Here is a 12,271-nt window from a genome sequence, read left to right as displayed (position 1 = left end):
TTTGCCATTAATTAGAAACAACCACATGAGACCAATCACAGATGCACCTGTTGCATTCCACAGCAGCAGATAACCATTGTTTACATTTTGTTCCTGAGGCCTCTCAGCTTCTCAGGAGGAAAAATCCTAAAAAAAAGATTTTTCATAAAAGATGTGCTGCGACATGTCCCCATCCTACTGCAGCCTTCAAGCCACTCTGCCACGCCCATGGGAGCCTTGGATGCCCAGGGAAGGAGCAGAGGTTGTGCCAACACATCCTGGCCTCATCTTGTCCCCCTCTGCCTTGTGACATGCCACGTGTAGCCCTGCAATGAGTCCCCTTTGTCCCCAAGAAGTTGTTTGGGCAGCAGGCACGGAGCCTGGCTGGAGGTTTGCAGAATGCCATCCCAAACCCCTGTGGGCTGCAGGAACACCACTAAAACCTGCCCCAGCCTGACAGGGAGGGGGGCAGTGCCCACAGCCCGGGGTCACACCAGCCCCAGCTCCTGGGGAGTGCAGAGAAAGGAGGAGAGGAAAATGCACCATTGGTTCTTGCTGCCTCCTCACTCCCGCCCTTCGCTCATTTTGTCACTGTCACTCCCTGCCCGGCAGCAGGAGGTGCCCTGAGCCCTGGAGAAGCTCTGTGGTGTCAGGCAGTGCTATCCCCACTCTCAGGCCCCCAGGAGCTCTGCGATCACTCTGTGCTGTTTGCCCCCAAGCCCACGCTCCCTGGCAGGGCTGGCCCAGCCTGGCAGGGCTGTCTGGTTTCGGGTGCTCTCACACTTGCTCAGATCCTGCTCCAGGCTCTGCCGGATGTGTGACACTGGGAGGGGTGGGTGGCAGCAGGGATGGCATCCTGCACTGGAGCCCCCACCCTTCCATGTCCCCAGGGCCAGAATTTGGGTCCCATCCCCCAGGAGGCCCCAGAGGTGGCCCCAGCTGGGGGATGTGGAGGCCAGGCTGGTGTGGTGTCACCAAAGAGGTTCTGGTGACACCATGAGTGGCCCAACCCCATCCACCTGTGGGTCCCCAGCGTCCCCAGGCTTGGCAGGAGCTGCTGCAGGGACATCCCCGCTGGGGTCAGCCCTTGGTGGGTCATTTATCACCATGGGGATCCCCCAGAGCATCTGCCCAGGAGGAAGGGCTCAAATCCCCCACAGGAAATTGTGCAATAGCAGATCTGGGGGAGAAAATCCTCCTAATCCAGGGAAATCCTGGCCTGTCTACATCTCCTGTTCATATGCAAGGCTGGGCTCCCCTATCTGTGCTCTTTCTGCACAATCTCCGTCCCAAAGGCCTCTCTTTGTTCCCCTAAAGCCCTGTTTGCCCAGGAGGCAGCTCTGCTCAAGGACAGGAATGCCAAAAGCATTCCCAGGAGCTGAGGAGCCCCTGGGACAAAGGGAACAGAGTTATGGTGCTGGGGTCACACACAGGTGGGGAGTCTGGTCCCTAGAGCATGGTCAAGTGCCACCACAGGAGTCCCCTCTGCTCCTGGGCAAGAGATTTTCCCTGAGGAAAAGAGAAACTTTATCCACTCTTTGTTGTTTCAGGGTGTTTTGTGTCACTGATTTGGGATGAGGTCCATGTGGCCATCCAGCCAGGGGACACTGACAGTGTCCCCTGCATCCTTTTCAGCAGGGCCTGTTGTGACAGGACACGGGGTGATGGCTTAAACTGAAAGAGGGGAGATTTAGGTGAGATATAAAGAAAGTTTTTAACGGTGAGGGCGGTGGGGCACTGGCACAGGCTGCCCAGAGAGGTGGTGGATGCTCCATTCCTGGAAGTGCTCAAGGCCACGGAGGACACAGCTCAGAGAACCTGGCTGGGAGGTGGCAGGAGATGGGCTGTAAGGCCCTTCCAACCCAAACTGTTGTGCCATTCTGAGGGATGGAGGGCTGGGATGGAGGGCAGGGATGGAATAGGGGGCTGAGGGATGAAGAACGGGGGAATGGAGGGATGTGCGACAGACGAGAGGCAACGAAAGCCCTGGGACTCAGCGCGGGAACGCCGGGCAGGGCCGGGCCGGGACAGGAGGAGGAGGAGGAGGAGGAGGAGGTGGAGGCGGGTGGGGGCGGGCCAGCTCTGCCCATCTCGGGGCGGGTCCCCCCGGTACAAGGGCGGGCGGCCGGGCGGAGGCTCGCTCCATTCATCGCGCACGGCATGGCCGGGGGCGGCGGCGCGGAGCGGCCCGGGGCCGGGGGGCTCCTGCCGCCCTCGCTCCGCCAGCACCGCCGCAGGGTGAGCCCCGGGGCACGCCGGGGGGTCCGGGCCGGTTCGGGGCGGGGGGCGCTGCCCGGGGTCGCTAACGCCCGTCCCGGTTTGCAGGAGAGCCGGGAGCGGCTGTCGGTGTGCAGCAAGCTGTGCTACGCCGTCGGGGGGGCTCCGTACCAGATCACGGGCTGCGCCCTCGGCTTCTTCCTCCAGATCTACCTCCTGGACGTGGCGCAGGTACGGCCGGGCTGGAGGGCGGGATTGGCGCCGGGGCTGCGGGTCCCGGAGCTCCTGGTGCCGCTTTGCCCCGGGGATGGAGCTGCGGGGGCTTGGCCGTGCCCCGAGCCCCGGGATCTGCGGGTCCCGGAGCTCCCGGTGCCGCTTTGCCCCGGGGATGGAGCTGCCCCGGGTCCCGGAGCTCCCGGTGCCGCTTTGCCCCGGGGATGGAGCTGCCCCGGGTCCCGGAGCTCCCGGTGCCGCTTTGCCCCGGGGATGGAGCTGCCCCGACCCCAGGCGCTGCGGGTTTCCCCCGGGCCGGTCCCACGCGTGTTGTTGTTGCCGTGCGGGACAAAGCGGGGTCGTGGTGGCGGTTTTGGGGGGCACAGGGCCCGTCCTACAGCGGGCTGGGTCGGTGTGAAGCACGGAGGGAAGGAAACTGCGGGAGGAGAACCCCCGGGCTGCCTTGTGCTGGGTTTGGGGACTCGGCTCTGAGATGTGGGAATTCCGTGGTGGGGCAGCGCTCGGAGGTGCTGGGAGCCTCAAATCCCTGTGAACGAGGGGGAGAGACCGAGGGACTGCACCCAAATGGTTGTGGGGTCACAGTGGGTAGGGCTGGGATGGTCCTGAGGGGCCCTGGGAGCACCGCGGGTTTGCGTTTCCTGACACAAGTTCCTCTGCCGGCAGGTGGACGCTTTCTATGCCTCCATCATCCTGTTTGTGGGACGGGTGTGGGATGCCATCACGGACCCCATGGTGGGGTTCTTCATCAGCAAAACTTCCTGGACCCGCTTCGGCCGCCTGATGCCCTGGTAAGAGCTGCTGGTGGCACCCCGCATTCCCTGCCTGCTGTGTCACAGCCCTTCCAGTCAGCTTTGGGTATCTCCTGGCATGTGGCAGTGCAGGGCAGGATGTGCTGACGCCCTGGCTCGCCCAGGTGTGGTGCCAAGAGCTCCAAAAAGCCCCAGGTGCCACCGACAGCCTGGAGTTTGTGTCTGGTGCTCTTGCTGGGCCCGGCTGACCTCAATGTCACTGCACCTGCAAACTCCAACGTGGTGGACTTTGTTCCTGTGGTGCCGTGGTGGCAGCCAGAGCAGGTGGCACCACGGGGAGGAGGGTCAGGGGTGTGTGTGACAGATCTGCGTTGGTGGCTGACAGTCACGAGAGTGCTCCCCAGGCAGGGAAACAGCTGTGCTGGGTCTGGGTGTCTGCACTGGGTGCTCCCTGTGCCCTTGGGAGCAGGGATGGGCTTTGTGAGCCCTCACACGGCTCAGGACATCTCTGGACACCTGTTCCTGCACGGGATGTGGAGCTTTAATGCCTGAGCAGGGACAGGGTGGCTAAAATAACCTCGTGTGCCTGTGGGATGGCTGAAACACAGCGAGGGTGGGCACAGGGGGAGTGAGTGGAGCTGCAGGGACTCAGCGCTGTCCCCCACAGAATTATACCCTCTGCTTCCTGGCTTTCCTGGAATAGCTCTGGGCAGCAGCAGCAGCAGCAGGCAGTTGTTGAAGGCAGGCTGCACACACGTGGCCTGAAATAGCTTCTCCCTGCCTGCAGCAGGGTCTGGGGTCCGGAGATTAGCGCGGGACAGGCTGGGCGTGCGGGGACGGCTCCGCTCGCCCTAATCTCCAGGCAGGGGGTGGGACTGAAGTGGCCGCATTCCTCCGAGCGGCTCCTGCTTCGTTAAAATTAGCCAGAGCTCTCTGCTTGTGCTGGGCCCCACAGCTCGCCGCTATTGTGCATGGCTCAAGGGCTGCCCGCTGAGCCCCATTTGGATGGAGCCGAGCTGATTTTAAACCTCTTAAACCCAGGTTTTTCTGGCTCTGCCGGCCCCGGGCTGGTGTTGCCGCTGTGGCTGCCTCAGTTTCCCTGCATGCAAAGGCAGGAGCTGCAGGCACTGGGGTGGTCTCAAGGCTGCTGCCTGACCCCAAGCCTCAGCACCTGCGAGGTGACCCCGCCGTGTGTGAGGGCTGATCCGTGGGACCAAGCCCAGCTGGCTCCAGCACAAAGTTTGTGGCTGTTCCATTCCTTGGAAGGGAGAGGACACCTTCCCTGAGGGCCACCACCTCTCTGCCTTTCAGGCCTCTCTCTTTGAAACGCATTTCTTGGCGCATTTCCATCCACCAGCTCATCCGCTGTCTGCTTCCTCCTTTCCCCCCAGCCTCGTGGACGTCACCCTGTGCCCAGCTCCGAGCTGGGATCCGCATTTCTGTGACCACAGCGGACTTCCCGCTGGCTGAACTTTTTCCTTGAGGTGTCTGTGAGTGAGAAACCCCCGGCCTTGACCTTCCCCAGCCGTTTTCCAGCAGCTCAGGCTGGCTGGGAAGGGGTGTGCGAGCGGCACAAAGGAACACACCATGCAGCGGGGCCAATGAGCGCCGGGGCACGTCACAGCCGCCTCCGAGCTCCTTAATCACCTCGCCCTGGGTCAGGGGTTACTCTCAGTCACTCCAGAGCCTGCCAGGAGCTGTGGTCAGCCCTGGCTGGGGCTCAGCTGCCCGATGCATGGGGGAATTGGCACATCTGACACTCATGGGATGGCCAGCGTGACGCTGCTCGGTTCTCTCCTGGTGCTTTCATTCAGCCTTTGGCTCTGCGTTTCCCTCGGCTCCACGTATGGGAGGGCAGATAAGCGGCAGCAGGAGGGGCTGGAGCTGCTCGGCGCTTTCCTCCCCCCCTCCTTCCCCTGCAGGGGTGACGTGGGTGTGGAAAAATGTGCATGTGTTGGGTCCTGTGCAGCCTCTGTCGCTGCTCTCCATCCATGGAGTTTCTGTTTCTCGCTCTCCCCGCTCCCTCCCCGGCTTTCACTTTAAGCTTTGTGTCCTGTACTCCAGCCCAGACGGAAAGATCTCGGAAAGATCTCGCTGTACCCTGGCAGGGAAGGGCCAGCTCGGGGCTCTGTCCCATGTCCAGGTCTGCTGGACTCGCTCCAGGACCTCACAGTGTCTGTCCTGGGGTTTGTGGAGCGCAGGGTGCTCACAAATCTCCCAGCAAAATCCATCTTCTGAACAGATGTGGGTCTAACCTCAGCACCTGGCTGCCTTCCCTCCTTCCTTCTCCCTCCTCCCCTGAGGGATGGGGGGCCCTGGGTGCCTGTGGTGTCCCTGGGGTGCTGGAGCAGGGCACAGCTGTGCCCTGGCTGTCCTGCAGCTGGACAGGGGTTATGAGAGCCACGGGATGAAGAGGGCAGATGCCCTTGCTGGCACATCCTGCAGGAATTGCTGCCAAGGCCCAGCACTTGAGCAGTTCCCTCTGATCCTCTGTTGTGTTTTGCATCCCATGTCCCTGCTCCTGCCGCTCTGGGAGGCTGGGCAGAGGTGGAGGAAGGGGCCAGCCTGCTGCTGGTTTGCTCCACTGCTGCCAGCAGAGCAGGGCTGACCCCAGGACCAGGGCCTGGGGGGCCTTGGCAGCAAAGCCAAGCTGGTGAGAGGTTTTTGGCTGCTGGGGAGTAGGGCTGAGCTGTTCCCCAGCTGCTCCCCAGCCCTTGCCAGGATCAGGGGGGTGATTACATCCTGCTGAACACAGCAGCGCTGCCTGGGGGAGAGGTCGGGCTGGGGGTGGAAGCCCAAGGCAAGAGCAGATCAATCACTTCTGTGGAAGGAGACTCCTCTGTTACTGCAAGGAAAGCTCTTCCCTGGAACTCTGAGTCAGCTCTTCTGACCCTGTGAGACCTGAGCTGCTGCCTCCAGGCTGGTTTGGATCACCTTGGGGCAGCTCAGGAGCCCCCAGATCAGATCAGCTGCCTGAAGCCCACGGGATGTGTGGGGAGAGCTGGGCTGCTCAGGCTGACACTTTGTTCTCTCATAGGATCATGTTCTCCACCCCTTTCGCCATCATCTCCTACTTCCTCATCTGGTTTGTGCCGGACATCTCCACAGGACAAGTGATGTGGTACCTTGTCTTCTACTGTGCCTTCCAGACCCTCGTGACGGTGAGTCAGGCTCTGCTCACACCTGCCAGCCCCTGCCAATGCCTGAGCTGCACAGAGGGGCAGAAACCACCCTGCCCCAGCTCCCTCCTCGGGCTGTGGCATCCTCCCTGAGCCGATTCTCCTTGTGCCATTGCAGTGCTTCCACGTGCCTTACTCAGCCCTCACCATGTTCATCAGCAGGGAGCAGAGCGAGCGGGACTCAGCCACTGCCTACCGTGAGAACTCCCCCTTTCTTTTCCTCCCCTTTCTTTCTTTCTTCTTTTCCTTTTTCCCCCCTTCTTTCTTTTCCTTTCCCCTTTCTTTTCCCCTCCTTCCTTTCCTTTTTCCCCCCTTCCCTTTTCCCTTTATCCCTCGGGGATTTGGAGTTCATTCCTCCCCTTGAAGGGCAGTGAATCCCAGCTGGGGATGCTCTGCTGTGCTCAGTGCCGGCCTCTCCCTGCAGGAATGACCGTGGAGGTGCTGGGCACCGTGCTGGGCACTGCCATCCAGGGCCAGATCGTTGGCAAGGTGGACACTCCCTGCGTGGGGAGCCCCTTCTTCTTCGGCTTGACCAACTCCTCGGTGGCCATGGAGGAGCTGAACATGACCCACGACACCGGGGGTCTCACAGACACTGTAAGCTGGGGGTGCCCTGATGTGTGCTCCCCTTGGGGCAGGGCTGAGCCCCTGGCCCTGGCTGAGCCCCTTCCCTGACCGCTGCTCCTCTCTTGCACAGAGAAATGCCTACATGATCGCTGCGGGGGTCATCGGGGGGCTCTACATCCTCTGTGCCCTCATCCTGGTGCTGGGCGTGAGGGAGAGGAGAGGTGAGGCTGGGCAGGGGCTGCAGTGCTCAGGATTTGTGGAAATGCTGCTGTTGGAATGCTCAGGATTTGTGGAAATGCTGCTGTTCCCTCCTCCCCAGGAGCCTGGCTGAGCTTTTGGCCCCTCATTGGTGGCTCTCCCTAAGGGAGAGGGGCAGGTGGAGCTGAGCTCTGGGTCTGGGGAGGTGCTGCAGGAGGCCCGAGCACCTCTGGGGTCTGTTAGATAACCTTTATCTCACCCATTTTTGACTGGCCAAGGTTGCCAGTGCCAACCAGGGCATCCCGGGGGGGATGTGATATCCAAACTTGTGTCTTTTCCCTCTCCCTGAGGGAATCAGCCAGGCTGCTCCTGGGGCTGAGGGACCCATGGGTGGGCAGGGGCTGGGGTGCTGTGGGTGGGCAGGGGTTCTGGAGGGTGCTGAGCAGCAGGATGGGGCACCCTGGGTGCTGTTCTGGGGGGGCTCTAACGCTGGGCTGATCTCTGCTCCCCAGAGGCCTGCGAGCTGCAGTCGGACGAGCCTGTCTCCTTCTTCCAGGGGCTGAAGCTGGTGATGAACCACGGGCCCTACATCAAACTCATCGCCGGCTTCCTCTTCACCTCGCTGGCCTTCATGGTGAGCAGGGGACAGGGAGCAGCACTGGGGGTGGCTGTGGGGACCATCCCAGGGGCAGGGAGCACGTGGAGGCTGAGCCAGAGCTGCCCCGGGCAGGAGGAAGAGGAAGTGGCCTCATGCCCTCGGTCAATGGCTCAATGGCTGCTTTCTTCCCCTGTCTGTGCTGGGAGTGTGGTTGTGTGAGGACAGACGTGTCCCCCCTGACCCCTGTCTGCGCTGGGGCTGTGACTGTCCTGTCTGTGAGGACACACGTGTCCCCCCTGACCCCTGCCTGTGCCTTTCCCACAGCTGCTGGAGGGAAACTTTGCCCTCTTCTGCACCTACACCCTGGGCTTCCGCAACGAGTTCCAGAACATTCTCCTGGCCATCATGGTGGGTACCTGCAGCCCATGGGGGGCTCCCTGGGGGCTGGCATGGGCTGAGGGACAGGGACAGTGATCCCCTGGGACAATGGCAGGGAAAAGAAGCTGCCAAACGTCCTGCAAGGGCTGGCAGGAACAGCGGGGCCTTTGTTCCCGTGTGAGCAAGGCCACAGATGGGGGACACCAGGAACCTCGAGGGCCTTTTTGTCCAAATCCTGCCACTTGTCTCCCTCCCCTCCCTGCTCTGAGAAAATAATCTCAGTGTTTGCTGCCAGGAATACAGAGCAAAGAGAGCTCTTTGCAGCTTTCCTCATTCCTGGAAGCACCTCCCAGCCTCTCCTCATGGGTGGGAAGGCCCAAGGTGCCATGGTGGCTGCAGAGTTTGGCTCCTGGCCATGTGTGGGCAGGTGACAAAATCAGGTCTGTGATAGTGTTCACAGGGGTCTGAGGATGAGGGAAGAGAGGAGGATCTGACTCCATGTTTCAGAAGGCTTGATTTATTATTTTATGATATATATTATTAAATATATATAATATATACTTAACATATATTTTATAGTAAATATATATTTATTACTCAATTATTTGTATATTTTTATTAATATATTTAATATATTTATAATATGATAGATTATATATTTTATTATTTTATGATATATATATTAAATATATTGTATTAAATATTAAAACTATACTAAAAGAATAGAAGAAAGGATTTCATCAGAAGGCTGGCTAAGAATAGAAAAAGAATGATAACAAAAGACAGAGTCTGAGTCAACTGACTGTGATTGGCCATTAATTAGAAACCACCACATGAGACCAGTCACAGATGCACCTGTTGCATTCCACAGCAGCAGATAATAATTGTTTACATTTTGTTCCTGAGGCCTCTCAGCTTCTCAGGAGTTAAAATCCTAAGGAAAGGATTTTTCAGAAGATGTGTCTGTGGCACGGGTCCCCTGTCAGCCCTGAGGACTGAGTCAGATCCTCCCTCTCTCAGGGCAGGTGTGGTGCCAGGGCTCAGCTCTGGGGGAGGAGAAGGTGGCCCCACACGCCACGTGTGGCTTTGTGCCAGCCCCGGGAGCGTGTGGCAATCCCAGGTGCTGGAATTGGGGTGGGAGGAGCTGGGAAGGGCCTTTCCAGCAGGCAAGAGGCCCCAGCATGACCCCTCTGTTCCCACAGCTCTCGGCCACCCTGACCATTCCCTTCTGGCAGTGGTTCCTGACCCGTTTTGGGAAGAAGAGAGCTGTCTACGTGGGCATCTCAGTGAGTGTCCCCTCAGTGTGGGGTGCATGTGGGGTGGTCTTTACCATGTGGGATCAGCAGAGCTCCCCCAAAAGAGTTCCCCCTGCTGCTAATGCCAATTTGGTGCCTGTCCTCCTGTGGTGGTGTTGTGAGGGGCCCCAGGATGAGGTGAGAGATGAGAATTGACTCCAAGAATTGACTCCAACTCCAGTCAGAAGGCTGATTTATTATATTATTATATTTAATATATATTATATTAATATATATTAAACATTATAGTATAATATTTAATATATTATTATATAATAATATAATAGATGCTATAGTAAATAATACTATAATAATTATATAAATAGAATTATTTATTTTGTTATTTATAATATTATGATCTTATTATATTTATGATATTATGATATATCACAATAAATATAATAATAATAACTATATTTATTATATTAAAAAAGATTATATACTAAAACTATACTAAAGAGAAAGACATCAGAAGGCAGATAGGAATGATAATAAAAACCTGTGACAGACTCAGAGGGTCTGACCCAGTTGGTTGTGATTGGACATTAAATTAAAACAATTCACATGCTGGGTAAACAATTCTCCAAATCACATTCCCAAGTAGCAAAACATGGAGAAACTGAAGTTTCCCTTCAGGAGAAAAGAGCATGGCAAAAGGATTTTTTATCATATCATGGTGACATCCTCCTGCTGCTGTTTGTGCTGTGCTGGGGCTCAGGGAGGGACCCTGCACCCCTGGCTCCCTGGAGGGCTGGTAAATGTGGGAGGGGGGAAAGCCAGGAGGGGTCTGGGCCAGGCCCTGGGGATGCCAACCTGTTCTCTGCCCCCCCTGCAGTCTGCCATCCCCTTCCTCATCCTCGTGGTTGTCCTGGACAGTAACCTCTTTGTCACCTACCTGGTGGCCGTCGCCGCCGGCATCAGCGTGGCAGCCGCATTCCTCCTGCCCTGGTGAGTGTGAGGGGCTTCCAGAGCCTTAAAAACCCCCAGAAGTGGTTTTCTTTTTTTTTTGCTGTATTTGCAGCCCCTTGTGGGGCTCCTGAGGGAAAGGTTCTCAGCAGAGAGGGGGTGGCTGTGACGGTGTTCACAGGGGTCTTGGGTCTTGGGAAGAGATGAGGATCTGACTCCATGTTTCAGAAGGCTTGATTTATTGTTTTATGATATATATTGCATTAAAACTATACTAAAAGAATAGAAGAAAGGATTTCATCAGAAGACTAGCTAAGAATAGAATAGGAAAGAATGATAACAAAGGTTTGTGGCTTGGACAGAGAGTCTGAGCCAGCTGGACTGTGATTGGCCATTAGTTAGAAACATCCAACATGGGCCAATCACAGATGCACCTGTTGCATTCCACAGCAGCAGATAACCAATGTTTACATTTTGTTCCTGAGGCCTCTCAGCTTCTCAGGAGGAAAAATCCTAAAGAAAGGATTTTCCATAAAAGATGTCTGTGACAGGTGGCTTTGTTGTGCCAGCCCTGGTGGTCACTGTCCCTCTCTCTGTGCAGGTCCATGCTGCCTGATGTCATTGATGACTTCAAACTGCAGCACCCCGGCTCCCGTGGCCACGAGGCCATCTTCTTCTCCTTCTATGTCTTCTTCACCAAGTTCACAGCTGGGGTGTCCCTGGGCATCTCCACACTCAGCCTGGAGTGAGTTCCTGCCTGGGGGCTGGTGGGGGGACAGGGAGGGAGGCACTTCCCAACCTCTGGGAGAGGATTAATGGGCTCCAAACCCAGCTGTTACCCCAAAACTCTCCCCACAGGGAGCAGAGAGTCCCTGCAAACCCCATTTCCTCTGTCTGAAGGTGCCTTTGTGCCCACAGCTTTGCAGGGTACCAGACCCGGGGCTGCTCCCAGCCTGGCCAGGTGCATTTCACCCTGAAGATGTTGGTGTCTGCTGTGCCTGTGGGGCTGATCCTGCTCAGCCTGCTGCTCTTCAAGCTCTACCCCATCGACGAGGAGAAGAGGAGCAAAAACAAGAAAGCCCTGCAGGATTTAAGGTGAGCATCAGGCAGCAAGCACAGCCCGTGGGGGTGTGTGTGGGGGCAGGAGCAGACGGGTTGGGACACACTGGGGCTTGTCCAGGAATTCTCCAGGCCCTGTGGGCGGTGGCGTGAGGGAAGGGCTGACTTGTTTTCCCAATCCCAGCTCCCAGAGGGGTGGTGTGAAGTGCTGGGAGATCAGCAGCGACCTGCCCCAGCTGCCTGTGTGGGGTGCACACCCCACGAGGTGCTGACATCCCTCTGGAAGCTCCTGCTCCCCGAGGCAGACATTACTGGGATGCAGCCCTTGCTCCTGTGGGCTAATCCATGCCTCATTCCCAACTCTTTCCCCCAGGGAGGAGAGCAACAGCAGCTCGGAGTCGGACAACACAGAACTGGCCAGCATCGTGTGACCCGGGCTGGGTCTGCCTGCTCACTCTGGGGCTCCCCAGGGGCTTGTCCCCCCCAGGCTGGTGGCCCTGGAGGAGGCGTGGGGAGCATCCACTGCCTCGAACTCGGGATCTGTGCCCGTCCTGTGCCTTGCACGGGGCCCACAGAGCGCTGGTAGTGTACATTACACACATGGTGGTGCCTCCCCAGGGACAAGCACTCTCCCTGCTGGGCTCTGGAGGGCAGGGAAGCCCGGCCTGGGATGGTTTTGTCTGGATCAGCCATGCCCAGTGCCCTGCCTGGGGGTGATTGTTAGTGTACATTACACTGTGCCCAGGACGGGAGCTCACCTCTGCTGTCTCTACAGAGGGCACTAATGTGAGACCTGTGCTTTTTTTACACAGCCTAATTAACTTAATGATGTAAATATGGAGCTGTTTCCTGTTTGTATATATCTGTACAGAGCCCAAACCCGAGGACCTGTTAATATTAATTTACATAAAA

At 57.5% G+C, this 12,271-nt stretch overlaps 1 protein-coding gene across 1 annotated transcript; it reads left to right on the top strand.

The window, feature by feature from the left end:
- The first annotated feature begins 2,106 nt into the window (after window positions 1-2,106).
- On the top strand, window positions 2,107-12,271 carry MFSD2A (major facilitator superfamily domain containing 2A). The gene is made up of 14 exons (XM_030964524.1): window positions 2,107-2,217; window positions 2,305-2,427; window positions 3,094-3,218; window positions 6,217-6,340; window positions 6,477-6,555; window positions 6,783-6,955; window positions 7,056-7,146; window positions 7,636-7,757; window positions 8,046-8,129; window positions 9,302-9,385; window positions 10,230-10,342; window positions 10,902-11,045; window positions 11,219-11,395; window positions 11,733-12,271. Exons 1-14 carry the CDS (start codon window positions 2,140-2,142, stop codon window positions 11,788-11,790), a joined length of 1,575 nt encoding a protein of 524 aa, XP_030820384.1. The 5' UTR covers window positions 2,107-2,139; the 3' UTR covers window positions 11,791-12,271.

Source organism: Camarhynchus parvulus, chromosome 23 (assembly GCF_901933205.1).
Source record: "Camarhynchus parvulus chromosome 23, STF_HiC, whole genome shotgun sequence".
Lineage (NCBI taxonomy): Eukaryota > Metazoa > Chordata > Aves > Passeriformes > Thraupidae > Camarhynchus > Camarhynchus parvulus.
Note: the sequence above shows the minus strand (reverse complement) of the source record. Positions and strands in the feature narration are given on the sequence as shown.